At 40.5% G+C, this 14521-nt stretch overlaps 1 protein-coding gene across 2 annotated transcripts in view; it reads right to left on the reverse strand.

The window, feature by feature from the left end:
• tnpo1 (transportin 1) overlaps positions 1-13967 on the reverse strand; it is a 102732-nt gene extending 88765 nt beyond the window's left edge. For both annotated transcript variants that reach the window (XR_009807788.1, XM_061908086.1), the window contains exons 1-5: positions 13858-13967; positions 13633-13761; positions 3332-3407; positions 602-751; positions 419-525 (exon numbers count right to left, since the gene is read on the reverse strand). Coding sequence is in view for 1 of the 2 variants with exons in the window: in XM_061908086.1 (XP_061764070.1) it covers positions 419-525; positions 602-751; positions 3332-3407; positions 13633-13737 (438 nt within the window). In the remaining variant the exon portion in view is untranslated. The remainder of the gene's footprint in view (positions 1-418; positions 526-601; positions 752-3331; positions 3408-13632; positions 13762-13857) is intronic.
• Positions 13968-14521: the final 554 nt, after the last annotated feature.

Consider the following 14521-nt stretch of genomic DNA (forward strand, 5'->3'; position numbering starts at 1 on the left):
AAAATTAAAATGTCATTATCTTCACGTCGTGTCCGGTCCAATCGCTTTGCACCACGGGAAAACAAACCTCACCAGAGTCCACGTCATGACAATACTCTGATGATTAACTTGTGTGATGACTGTATTATGCGGATAGTATATATTTGTACCGTGAATTGATTAACGTGGACCCCGACTTAAACAAGTTGAGAAACTTATTCGGGTGTTACCATTTAGTGGTTAATTGTACGGAATATGTACTGTCCTGTGCAATCTACTAATAAAAGTCTCAATCAATCAATCAAAATAGAAGGAATCTTGCAACACCGCCTTTTTCTTCCAGAGGCGCCAACACTACAACAACGTGGAGCTACAACATGGTGATTCTGAAAGCCGCCAACAACGTTTCCACCGTGTTTATGCTATCGAGCACGCTCACCTCGCAAGTGTTGTAGTCTTCAGAATCCAGCAGCAGGCAAAGCTTGGGCAAAAGGTCAGGCCAATTTTGTAGCTCTCCCTTTGACGCGATGGTGGTGATGAGAATACCTGTTTAAAACGGGCACGCTCTGATAAATACCTCAAGTAGTGCGTTTAACTGTGCAGGCTAGTGAGTCATCCTTACCCACTGTGGCGCGGATGAGAGCCGAAGAGTCTCCAATGTTTTCCAGGCACTCTCTCTTTATGAAATCAGAAACGCCGTTGGGGAAGTTCTGATAGTGGGCTTTCACATTATTTTTCAGTATCAGGCCACTCAGGGAGCGTGTCGGCTCATCTGCAAACACAAAGGTGACTCTTCAGTGACTCATTCATGAATCATAAACTGGACAGGACTCTCACACCCCACATCTGCGGTCCCCTCCAAGGTTTCTCATACCATCCCATTGGGTTCACTTTTTTTCTTGCCCTGAGTCGAGGATGTCGTTGTGGCTTGTGCAGCCCTCTGAGACACTTGTGATTTATGGCTATATAAATAAACTTTGATTGTTTTTTTGATTATAAACTGCTTTTATGCAGCAAGAAAGAGAGATGAGGCACTGTTTGAGAAAGTCACCATCAAATGACCACCGTGTATGTCACAATTATGTATTTATGGGTGTGCATCAAGTGGCAATTAGGACTAGTGTTGTCCCATTACCAATATTTTGGTACCAATAGCAAAAATGTATTTCGATACTTTTCTAAATAGAGGGGACCATAAAAAATTGCATTATTGGCCTTTTTTTAACAGAAAATCTTAAGGTACATATAATATATGTTTCTTATTGCGAGTTTGTCCTTAAATAGAATAGTGAACATACTAGACAACTTGTACCATGGGACTGATACTTTATAGAGGCGGTTTAGTACCAAATATGATTCATTTGTATCGCGGTGCTATGCTGGTACCAGTAAACCGTACAACCCTAATTAGGACATGATAGACTATATTGATGAATTATTACGACTTTTATAAAACAATAAAAATAACAATTAATTATTGTTTATCAAATTGTAATATTTAAATGATTTCATTTAATTACTTTGCATAGAAAAGAACAGAGGATTTTGTCGCATAATCATTAGTGCTTCAGTTGGATCAAAACATAAAAAATAAAAAAAACATATATGTATATACGGTGAGTATATTAGGGGTGTAACGGTACGTGTATTTGTATTGAACCGTTTCGGTACGGGGGTTCCGGTTCGGTGCGGCGGAGTACCGAACGAGTTCCACACGAACATATGAAGTTGTCGCCTAAGCTAAAGTCTTAACAAGCTGCTCCGCTCCGTTATGCCTCCGTCTCCTACACAGCACCCAGCATTGTCCCTCCCACTCAACCATCTGATTGGTTACAACCATAGCGGTAACAGCCAATCAGCAGTGCGTATTCAGAGCGCATCTAGTCAGCGCTTCAGCGTCGAGCAGATAGGCGTTTAGCAGGGGAGCACCGGACTCTTCCAAAATTATACTAAACACTTCCAAGTAAACTACTTTCTAAACATCACTATGAGCACGTTGACCTTCTAGAAACAAACTGCAGCTCAGCTCACTCGCAGTCCTGGCTTTAGGTGAAGGCTAGTTAGCTTTTAACGTAACGTTAGCTCATTTTGCGGTGTGTGCGTGTGTGTGTGTGTGTGTGTGTGTGTGTGTGTGCGCGTGTTACGGACAGTGTTGATTGAGATGTGTTGAGGCAGCAAAAAAGGACATTATGTTAAATGAAGAGTTTCTGTCTCTGATAGTGTATATAATAATGTAAGTGCATCATAAAGCCTACATGAACTCATATTGCTATTGTACTATTTTTCAGCTATAGTTACATTAATCATTAGTAATGTAATGTAATGTAGTCCCTGCAATCACGTTAATACAAATATAACATTTACATATTAAAAGTCAACTACAGGCTTCCCCAATGCTGTAACAAATTAAGCATGATGAGTTGACTTGAAACTGTTTAATGTTGCACTTTTTATATGTAGAAGAAAAGTTGTGTCATTTTATTTAATCAAAGCAACAACTTGAGGCAGTTTAATGTGGATTAACGTGGGCAGAATTATTATAGTGTTCCCAATGTTAAAAGGATCAAGCCATTGTTTACAAATTTGGTAAATAAATAACCAAAATATGTATATTTTGTTGTTTTCTTACTGTACCAAAAATGAACCAAACCGTGACCTCTAAACCGAGGTACGTACCGAACCAAAATTTTTAAACATATATATACACATACATACATATACAGTATATATTATATATTTATATATATATACACAATACACATTTTTATACATACATACACACACACATACACATATATAAATAAATGTATATTCACATACACATATGTACACATTTTTATATATACATAGACACACACATACAGACATACACATATATAAATAAATGTATATTCACATACACATACAAACTGTGTGTATATATATATATATATATATATATATATATATATATATATATATATATACATACATACACACACACAACTATATATAATACATATATAAATATAACACACACACACGCACACACAGACACAATAATGATTAAACTAATATAACATATACACAGCACAGCGCCGACAATATTAAATAATGCTGTGATTATAACTTTGGGGAATAGTCACAGCCAGCGCGTGTCTGACAGCACTGTCTTGACGCCAAAGACATGTAGGTCATTGCAGTGCAGACGCCGGAGTCGAGAGCTCAGCGCTGCCAGGAATCAGGTTTATAATTAGAGCGACCCATATTCCGAGCGCCCTCATCGGGTCAGCGGAGCCATTGGCCGACGGAACCTCGTCCGTTAGTGGTGCATCGAGGAACAAAAAAAAGCCGCGAGAGATCGGCTTGTTACCTTCGGATTTGAGCTTGGTCAGAACAAATATCAGGTAGTTGTTGAAGTCTGGAAACTGGTTAAGCTGCTCCAGTCTCTGTGGGGAGAAGCGGTTGAGGAAAAAAAAACTATAAATATAGCATGTGTACATGCTGCCCTTAGATGTGTACTTGTGTCATAAATGACTGCTGCTGTTATTGATCACCAGCTTAAAGCACCGTGTCACAAGTCCTGAAATACTGCAACCTTTGATAGACGGGACATAAAAGCACAGATCAGATTTGAAAACATTTTTATCCGAAGACTATAGCAATGACCTTGATCACATGGACAAATTTAATAACTGTTCATCCTCCAATCTCAGCGGACATTAGTTGAGAGGTATCAAATTCCCACAAGCGAAAAGCATAGATTCGCAAAAACTGACAGACAGACGTAGACACTGACATTACTCTTAATTAATCGAGAGCGCACATCTTTAATCCATCCTTTTTTATCTATCGACATCATGCCCTGTGAGTAAATATGGCAAAATTCCAACTAAGCCATGGCAAAATAAAAGCAGTCAGTTTAAAAATGTGTTGTTTTTTTAATATACAAACAAATTTAGGGAATATAAAGTATAAATGTACATATACAGTGTGTAGCCAATTATCTGTGCAGTATTGTCTGCTGTTGCACCAAAAACTCACTTTGATCACAAAAACAGGATTTTGTGATGGTGTAGACAAGACCCACGCGATTGTCTGGAGATGTGGATGTACAAAATGTGTGATGTGTAAATGTTAAAACAAATCTGAGGACTTTTAAAGGAGAGAAAGTCCAATTCGAGCAACAGTGCAAGGCTGAAGTGACCTCGGTGAGGCTCGCTGCCGCTCTCGCAGTTCGTCACGGACATCGAGCAACAGAAAACACTAACACCAGAAAAAGATGTTAGATTTATAGCTAGTATTCAATAAAGAAAAAGTCACTAAAAGGATCGGAGAAGTCCCTAGAAAGTTGAAAAATTCTCAATGAAGTACAATAAGCGGCAACAATTGAAAAATAGAGCAAAACGATGAGGAAAAAATATTTGTTAATGTTATGGATCAAGGGTGATGGGTCAAATGCAGAGAATAATTTTGCCACACGTAGTGTGTGTGTGTGTGACTATCATTGGCACTTTTTAATTACTAATAACAGATTTGTTTTTAAATGAAAAAAAAAGTGCTGTATTTTACGTAGTATAAGTCGTTCCGGGGTATAAGTCGCACCTGCCGAAAATGCATAATAAAGAAGGAAAAAACATATATAAGTTGCACTGGAGTGTAAGCCACATTTTTGGGGGAAACATATTTGATAAAATCCAACACCAAGAATAGACACTTTAAAGGCAATTTAAAATAAATAAAGAATCTTGAACAACAGGCTGAATAAGTGTACGTTATATGACGCATAAATAACCAACTGAGAAGGTGCCTGGTATGTTAAATGGTAAGAGTCATTGAAATAACTAACATATAGAACAGGGGTCGGGAACCTTTTTGAATGAAAGAGCCAAGAAGCCAAATATTTTGAAATGTATTTACTTAAGAGCCCTTATAATATTTTTTTAACACTGAACACAACTAAACGTGTGCATTTTCAAGACCAACATTTCTAGAGTATAATAGGTCTCTTATTCTTTGTAATAACATTGTTATTCTGAAGCTAAATGTGGAGGGGTCGTAGCCTGCGGGCCTGCAGCGATGCGGGGTGTTGCCAGGATCGGCCTTGAAATCAGCGACAGGTGTGTAGAAGGCCCACCTGGGCCTTGTTATCTAATCATCTGTCGCTCTGTTATAAGCAGCAGCCAGCAGGAGAGACGGGGTTGGGGCTGGGGCTGGAGCCAGAGCGCGAGCGAGAACCAAAGAGAAAAAGACAAATCGCTGGAAAGCAACTGAGAGACTAATTGAAAAATAAAATGATATTGTAACCCTGAAACAGGCTCTCATGTCGGTGCTTGGTGGTCTGAAGAACCCCCAGGAGGGCAAGCCCCACACTAACCAATAATAAATAAATAACTTCTTACCTTTGACGCAACTTCTTGAACAGCTGCGGTAGAAAACGGATGGATGGATTAAAAATGCATGAGAATGTTTTATATTTTGAACGTTATTTTTAACACTGTGATTACAAGTGGAATTATTCATTACTTATCGTGTTGAGCAATGTCAGCTCAGATTTATCCGAGAGCCGGATGCAGTCATCAAAAGAGCCACATCTGGGTCGCGAGTCATAGGTTCCCTACCCCTGATATAGAACATGCTATACGTTTACCAAACAATCTGTCACTCCTAATCGATAAATCCCATAAAATATAGTCTCTTACGAATGAGCTAAATAATATTATTTGATATTTTCCGGTAATGTGTTAATAATTTCACACATAAGTCGCTCCTGAGAATAGGTCGCACCCCCGGCCAAACTATGAAAAAAACTGCGATTTATAGTCCGAAAAATACGATAAGCTTTTTTAAAGAAAATACATACATTAGCATAGATTATACAAGTTATGTCATAGCGTCGTACTGACCATGCCACCATCCATTTGATTATTAAGCTCCCCATCGCCACAGAAATTTGCAAATATGCAAACCATAATCGATCCATCATAGAGTATCCTTTTTTTTTTTTACCCCTTCCTATTAGAATTCATGCACTTCTTTCCCGAATGCAGCTGAGATAGGCTCCTGATAGGCTTGACACTAGGCATCAAGGGTTGAAATTTGGGTTAAAACACCAAAATGCTGCTCGCTGCTCCCCTCACCTCCCAGGGGGTGATCAATGCTGATGGGTCAAATGCAGAAATTACCTCGTGTGTGTGTGTGTGACAATTATTGGTACTTTAACTTTATTTTCTTTCCCTTGTTTTTGCATGTGTATGAGCTGCCACTACAAAACATGGTGCACAAAGATCCACAGTCATGAACCAAATCAAACCTTAATCAACACGACACTAAGGCGTGATTACTATTGGAGTACTCATCTGACATCTTGACTTAGAGGCAGCCAATACGTGCATTCTAAGTGCAGCGTTCGTCATTACTATATCGGTTGCAAGTTTACACAGTATTAATGATTACTTTCTTTTTTTTTTATTTATATATATATACACATTATATATATACATATACATAGTATATATATATATATATATATATATATATATATATATATATATATATATATACACACATACATACGTGTATATATATACACACATACAGTATCCCTTGCAGTCATGTGCGTGTGTCTGCGGAAGCCACACACAACATATTGCTGGACTGACAAGCAGATCGTACATGCTGTAGAAGGCGACAAAGCCAATGGCTTCATAGCACGCCCTCATACTTCTTAACTGGGTGACTACCGGCAGTCATTCTAGAGAATGTTTGCGTCTCCTATTGTCTTCTTTACTCTGTGAAACGGGTTTAAATAGCTCTTTGAGTGGTAAAGGTGGCCGACCTCTGACGTATTTCAACGGGCGGGTGGCGGGCGGTTGCGGTTCTGATAAAATGTTGGTTCGGGCGGACGGCGGGTGGATGACGACTTTGGTGATGCAGTTGCGGATGATATATTTGCCTATCCGCACATCTCTAATATATATATATACACACACACACACACATAAACATATATATATATACATACATATATATATATATATATATATATATATATATATATATACATACACACACACACACACACACACACACACACACACACACACACACACACACACACACACACACACACACACACACACACACACACATAATGTAGAAACAGACACGTTCATAACAATAAATATGTTCAATATTTTACCATATTTTGAAAATTTTAGGCACAGCCCGAACTAATTCCTCGGCGCATTGATTTCCGTTTCCATTGCAATGCACGTCTGACTTCCGGCATCAAATGTGTTCCTACTTCCAAATACAAAGTCGTGTTTGTGTTCTAATCATGGCAGACTTGGTAACGGACAACAAAGACCAAAGAGGATTCACAACCTTATCTTTCATGAAGGTGAACATACAGAGGATGAACTACTGCTTTGAGAGGGCGAGCACGAAGGAAGGCAGAGAAGGTTGGAGCTGACAGCAGCCTGGAGACTGAGATGAAAGCGAATCGAAGCTGCAAAATGTGGAATTTGGAGACAAGGTGTTTCGACATAAATGGCGTGCCTACACCAAAGAAACCGAAAAAAAACTTTCCCGGCCAGCTGGAGTAGACAAACAACGGACATTCGAGTGAGTCACTTTAATATCGATTATGGTACACACAGCACTACATGTGTGTTATTACAACTAAAGTACGTACTGTAGCTGGCTAGCTCAGCGGTGTACAAACAACAGGAAATGTGGGATAATATGATTGTTCATGTTTTTTTTATTTATTACAAATTGGTGTACTATCGTCTTGGATTGTGTATTACAAACTCAAATGTTTTTCGTGCGGACACAAAAGCTAGCTTACCTTATGCCAAAGCTTATCTCTTGTCGTAGCTAGCTTTTACAGCTAATACCAAAGCACACACGTGTTGCCACCCTAGAAAAATTGTTTCTCAGTGTTTGCTCTTACAATAACAATGTCGCTACAGCTTGGTTATTATACAGGTTACGAACGTAAATTAAGTATTGTTGACAGTGATTTAGATGTAGAATTGATTGCTCCCTTTAGCTGCTTTGCTAGCCACCAATAACGGGATAATTTTTGTGTTAGAAAGCAAAAAAAAAATTGTTGTCTTCTTGTCTCTCATAATGGTTGTGAACAATAGACAACATTACGAAAAAAGTGCAGTTCCACTTTAAGAATTGATTCGGAGGTGTGAGCTGTTCATTTGCCTAACCAATTGGCAACAGGACTAGAAAATTAGTCAACATAGCAGCATTTGAAATTACTTGTTTTTATTATATTAAAAAAAAAATTATAATTGGATAAGATGGCGACTTGTCCAAGGTGTACACCGCTTTCCGCCCGAATGCAGCTGAGATAGGCTCCAGCGACCCCCCCGTGACCCCAAGCGGTAAAAAAATGGATAGTTGGATATAATTTTGACATTTTTCATTCAAATTTTTATTGTGTTTTACATTTTTGGGTTATTTTTTTTTGTTTGGAAAGCAGTTCAAATGTACACACCTAAAATTGTGTATTCACATTTTTCTTAAGTCCTATACTTTTCCATCCATAAGTCTATTTCATTCTTACTCAACTTCAGGGTTTCAGGTTCGATCCCCGCTTCCGCCATCTTCGTCACTGCCGTTGTGTTCTTGGGCAAGACATTTTACCCACCTGCTCCCAGAACCACCCACACTGGTTTAAATGTAACTTGGCTATCGCGTTTCGAGACACTGGAGAAAAGTGCTATATAAATTCACTTCACTTACTTACTATTTGTGTATTTTTTCCTCTATTGCTAAAATACATTTTGTGCAACGTTTTATGTCACGATCCATGGCCCGGATCATGTTTTGGTATTTTCGGTTAGTTTTGGACTCCCTCAGTTCCTGTTTTGTGTACCCCTCAGTTTGTTTTGGTTGCAATGGTTGCTTATTATTTTCACCTGCTTCTGATTGGTGTTCGGGACGCTCACCTGTTCCCCGGGCACTAATCAGAGGCATTATTTAAGCCGGCCTTTGCCGGTCTGTTGGCCTGGCTTCTTTCCGTTACATGCGGGGTGTGGGTTGCAGCTTGCCGCGAGGTTCGTTTCCCCGGAATGCAAACAGACCACTCCGGACAGGACGTTCAGGTAGGAACATGATTTATTCTTCGAAAATCAAAGAAGCACCAAAAACAGAAAAACAAGACGAAGGAACAACGTGCCAGTCGCACTGGAAGCTAATGCTACAACTTAGCGTTGATTGATTGCTTGATTGAGGCTTTTATTAGTAGATTGCACAGTACAGTACATATTCCGTACAATTGACCACTAAATGGTAACACCCGAATAAGTTTTTCAACTTGTTTAAGTAGGGGTCCACGTGAATCAAATCATGTTAAAGCACGGACTATGATACAAGCAATACTCACGTAGCAGGTTGCGTGTAGCAAACAAAGAAGCCAGCCCAACTGACTGGCAAAGGCAGGCTTAAATAATGCCTCTGATTAGTGCTCGGGGAACAGGTGAGCATCCCGAACGCCAATCAGAGGCAGGTGAAAATAATAAGTAACCATGGTAACCGAAACAAACTGCGGGGCAATTTTCCCTCCAATTTTTCAAATGTGTGAGCAAATGCCAAAACTCCTTGAGCATTCAGTGGCGCACATGTGAGTGACGGCAGACGTGCACACTGTTATGCGCTTATCTTTTTATTCGATTTTGTGCGCGGCCTAAATTTGCCGTGCGCAGAGGATGCGTGAGCAGTGTGCAATTGCACAGGCGCGTACTTTAGAGGGAACGTTGCTAGAGTCAGGGGTACACAAAACAGGAACCGAGGGAGTCCAAAAACCAACCGAAAATACCAAAACATGATCCGGGCCACTGATCTTGAAATTTTTATAGGTGAGGGTGAATTCAAAACAATGATGTCACTGTCAAATGGGGAGATGGCACCAACTAATGGAATGTTGATAGTCAAAAAAACAAAAACAAAAGTATAGCCAATAATTCAGAATACAGTCCACAAATAGTGTAATGTTGATGTAAATTCTAATTATTCTGAGCCACTTCTTATAACTACTACCATTGATTGTTCCATGATAATAAAACTATAATAAGCCAGTTTCTAAAGATCCATCTCATTTTAAAAGAGCCATTAATTCCATCTCTATAAGGACATTAGGCTTTGGACTAGTTAGTCCATTAGTATGCACTAAAAAGTAGGCAAATAATGCAATATTATTATGCATATTCATAAGACTAATTCAACTTTAAATAACATGATCACTGTTGCAGCCATTGAATGCAATTTCATCCACCCATCCATCCATGTTTTACCGCTTATTCCCAATTTTTGGAGTCGCTGGAGCCTATCTCAGCTACAATCGGGCGGAGGGCGGTGTACACCCTGGACAAGTCGCCACCTCATTGCAGGGCCAACACCGATAGACAGACAACATTCACACTCACATTCACACACTAGGGCCAATTTAGTGTTGCCAATCAACCTATCCCCAGGTGCATGTCACTGTGAGGACATGCAAACTCCACACAGAAAGATTCCGAGCCCGGGATTGAACCCAGGACGACTCAGGACCTTCGTATTGTGGGGCAGACGCACTAACCCCTCTTCCACCGTGCTGCCCAAATTATAGCCAATAATTCATAGTAGTGCACAAATAGTGTAATATTTATGTAAATTGTAATCATTCTGAGCCACATCTTATGTTATAACTACTACCATTGATTGTTCCATGATAATACAACTGTAATAAGCCAGTTTCTAAAGATCCATTTCCTTTTTAAAAGAGACATTAATTCCATCTCTATAATAACTTTAGGCTTTGGACTTGTTAGTTCATTAGTATGCACTAAAAGTAGGGGTGTAACGGTACGTGTATTTGTATTGAACCGTTTCGGTACGGGGGTGTACCGAACAAGTTTCTAAGCTAAAGTCTTAACAAGCTGCTTTGCTTCTTCTGCCTCTGTCTCAGCACGCAGCATTGTCCCACCCACACAACCATCTGATTGGTAACATATGTAGCGGTAACAGCCAATCAGCAGTGCGTATTCAGAGCGCATGTACTACAAACATCACTATGAGCCTGTTGACCTTTTAGAAACTTAAAACTGCAGCTCAGCTCGCTCGCAGTTCTGGCTTGAGGTGAAGGCTAATTACCGTTTAGCGTAACGTTAGCTCATTTTGCGGTGTGTGTGTGTTACGGACAGAAAGGCTTTGAATGGCAGGGTCCCTGCTATCGCATGTTGATAAAAATATAACCCTTCCATAATGAAAATCAACTACGGGCTTCCCAAATGCTGTGATAAATTAAGCATGATGAGTTGACTTGAAACTGTTTGTTGCTGCACTTATTATATGTAAAAGAAAAGTTTTGCCATTTTATTTTATTTGAGCAACAATTTGAGGCAGTTTAATGTTGATTAATATGGGCAGAATTATTATAGTGTTCCCAATGTTAAAAGGATTTAGCCATTTTTTACAAATTCGGTAAATAAAATAACCAAAAAATGTATATTTTGTTGTTTTCTTACTGTACCGAAAATGAACCAAACCGTGACCTCTAAACCGAGGTACGAACCGAACCGAAATTTTTAACACAGAGAGGTCAAGCGAACATGTTTCTCTACGTCAACCAGCATATTTTTGGAAGGGGAAATTGTGATAGAGATATATATATATATATATATATATATATATCTTACCGGAGAAACTAATTGGATTATTCGTTGTCCTGCAGCAGCTGTTTAAAAGGCAGCTGTGAGCTTGGCTCCTCGGCTTCTCTCTGAGACACTGGGTGTTCACCGCAACCATCCGACCTCAAGGTATTTCTTTACAATCTTTAAAATCTCACTTAAACACTATTAAAACAATAAGCAGACAAGGGATCCTCCTGAATTATCCTAGTAAATGTGTCTAATTACATCTGAAACGCTCACACTGCCGCCGCCCGGACCCGTCGCATTTTTTTCTTTTTTTTTTTCTAGTCCTTCAATATCAATATCCTAATTCACAAATCTTTCATCCTCGCTCAAATTAATGGGGAAATTGTTGCTTTCTCGGCCAAATTGCTCTTACTGCTGGTGGCTCCCATAAAAACAATGTGAATATGTGTGGAGCCCTGCAACTCGTGACATCACGCGCACATACTTCCGGTAAAGGCAGGGCTTTTCTATCAGTGACCAAAAGTTGCGAACTTTATCGTCGATGTTCTCTACTAAATCCTTCCAGCTAAAATATGGCAATATACCGCGAAATGATCAAGCCCTCCGCGACCCCAAAAGGAAATAAGCGGTAGGAAATGGATGGATGGATGGATCAAGTATGACACATAGAATGGACCTCCTGTCCCCGTTTGAATAAGAACATCTCATTACAGTAGGCCTTTTAAATAACATGATCACTGTTGCAGCCATTGAATGCAATTTCAGCGTGGCCTGAATCATAACTTGCAAAAGGAAACAAGGTCTGATTTGGCTTCAATGGGCTTTTAATCATTTTCCAAGATTTGATTGATCCCTGTAAACCCGGGGTCTCAAACTCAATTTACCTGTGGGCCACTGGATGCAGAAACTGGGTGAGGCTGGGCCGCGATAAAAGATTTCTTAAAAAAAATCTAACGTGCACTTTTTAATTACTTCACCTTCTTTGAATGGCTTTCCCGCCCTAGCAACATACTTGCCAACTCTCGCGGTCTTTCCGGGAAACACCGGAATATCAGTGCCCTTCCCGATAATTTCCCGGGGCAATCATTCTCCCGGTTTTCACCCGGACAATAACAATTGGGGCATGCTGAGATGGCACTGCCTTTAGAGTCCTCTATAACCTGCCGTCTGTCCGCCTCTCCAGCGTGTCGGCCCAGTCACATTTTCGACACTGGTGGGCGGGGTGTATATTGTAGCTCGGAAGAGTTAGGGCTGCATGGGATTCTGGGCATTTGTTCTGTTGTGTTTATTTTGTGTTACGGTGCGGATGTTCTCCCAAAATGTGTTTGGCGTTCTTGTTTGGTGTGGGTTCACAGTGTAACGCATATTTGTAACAGTGTCGAAGTTGTTTATACTGCCACCCTCAGTGTGACCTGTGTGGCTGTTGATCAACTATGTCTTGCAGTCGCTTATTGTGTCTACTGGCTGGGCTGGGCTGGCACGCAGTTTGTACAGGTTGTAGAGGGCTTTCAAGGCAGTGCCTTCACGGTACCACCATTATAATATTGTATGGGTGAAATTCAGGGGAATGATTACCCCTGGAGGGGCACTGAAAATTGGGAGTCTCCTGGGAAAATCGAAGGTATACGTTGTAAAGCGTCATTCGTATTAACCTCGCGGGCCGCACCAACATTAACTTTTCCTATTAAGGTGCGGGCGGCAAAATAACGTCTCGCGGGCCGCGTGTTTTAGAAACCCCTGCTGTAAACCATCCATCCATCCATTTCCTACTGCTTGTCCCTTTCGGGGTCGCTGGAGCCTATCTCAGCTGCATTCGCACGGAAGGCGGCGTACACCCTGGACAAGTCGCCACCTCATGGCAGGGCCAATGTTGCAACAATAACAACAAGAAGAAATAACAACAACAACAGGTCGGCACCTGCGTAGGCTGCATTGACCGTAACCCTTTCAGCTAGCGTCGGCTAAAAGCTAGCCTCGCGTTGGTCAACATGACTTTTATTGGAGAAAAGGATACTTGCTGCACGGATCTCTGCGTGGACGTGTCCGGCGACTGGGACTCCTTCAGCAGCTGTAAAATCTGCTGGAGTCCTTGCTCGTCTGGCTTCCACACGCACTCCATCTTGACTGCGGATGAGGACACGAGCTAGCAAAAAAATAATAATAAAAAATAAATAAATAAATAAAAACACCCATCAATGGGGCCTCCCCGGAGGCAGGGACACGCCGGGGAGTCTCTCACCTGTCGGGTTACTGGAGCGGGGCTGGCTGGGTACTGGGTGGCGTGCCGGGACTGTCAGACATGGGCCTGTCAGTCACTGGGGGGACATGCTGCTCGATACAAGCAGAGAGAGAGAGAGAGAGAGACGCTGGGCGTGAGCAAGACAAGCCTATTTAAATGGCTGGTAGGTCAGCTGGTAGGTTGCCGCAGGGTCCTAGTGCTCGTTACGTATGTAACCAACCATGTTTCTTTTGTTTGATTGATTGATTGATTGATTGATTGATTGATTGAAACTTTTATTAGTAGATTGCACAGTACAGTAAATATTACGTACAATTGACCACTAAATGTTAACACGTCAATAAGTTTTTCAACTTGTTTAAGTCCATGTAAATCAATTCATGGTTTAAAGGCCTACTGAAACCCACTACTACCCACCACACAGTCTGATAGTTTATATATCAATGATGAAATAATAACATTGCAACACATGCCAATACGGCCTTTTTAGTGTACTAAATTGCAATTTAAAATTTCCCTGGAGTTTTTTCTTGAAAACGTCGCGGGCTGCTGGGAAATATGAGCGCTGCACACACACACAGCTAAAAGTCGTCTGCTTTAAGCGCATAATTACACAGTATTTTGGAGATCTGTGTTGCTGAATCCTTTGCAATTTGTTCGATTA

This window comes from Nerophis ophidion, linkage group LG08 (genome assembly GCF_033978795.1).
Source record: "Nerophis ophidion isolate RoL-2023_Sa linkage group LG08, RoL_Noph_v1.0, whole genome shotgun sequence".
NCBI lineage: Eukaryota > Metazoa > Chordata > Actinopteri > Syngnathiformes > Syngnathidae > Nerophis > Nerophis ophidion.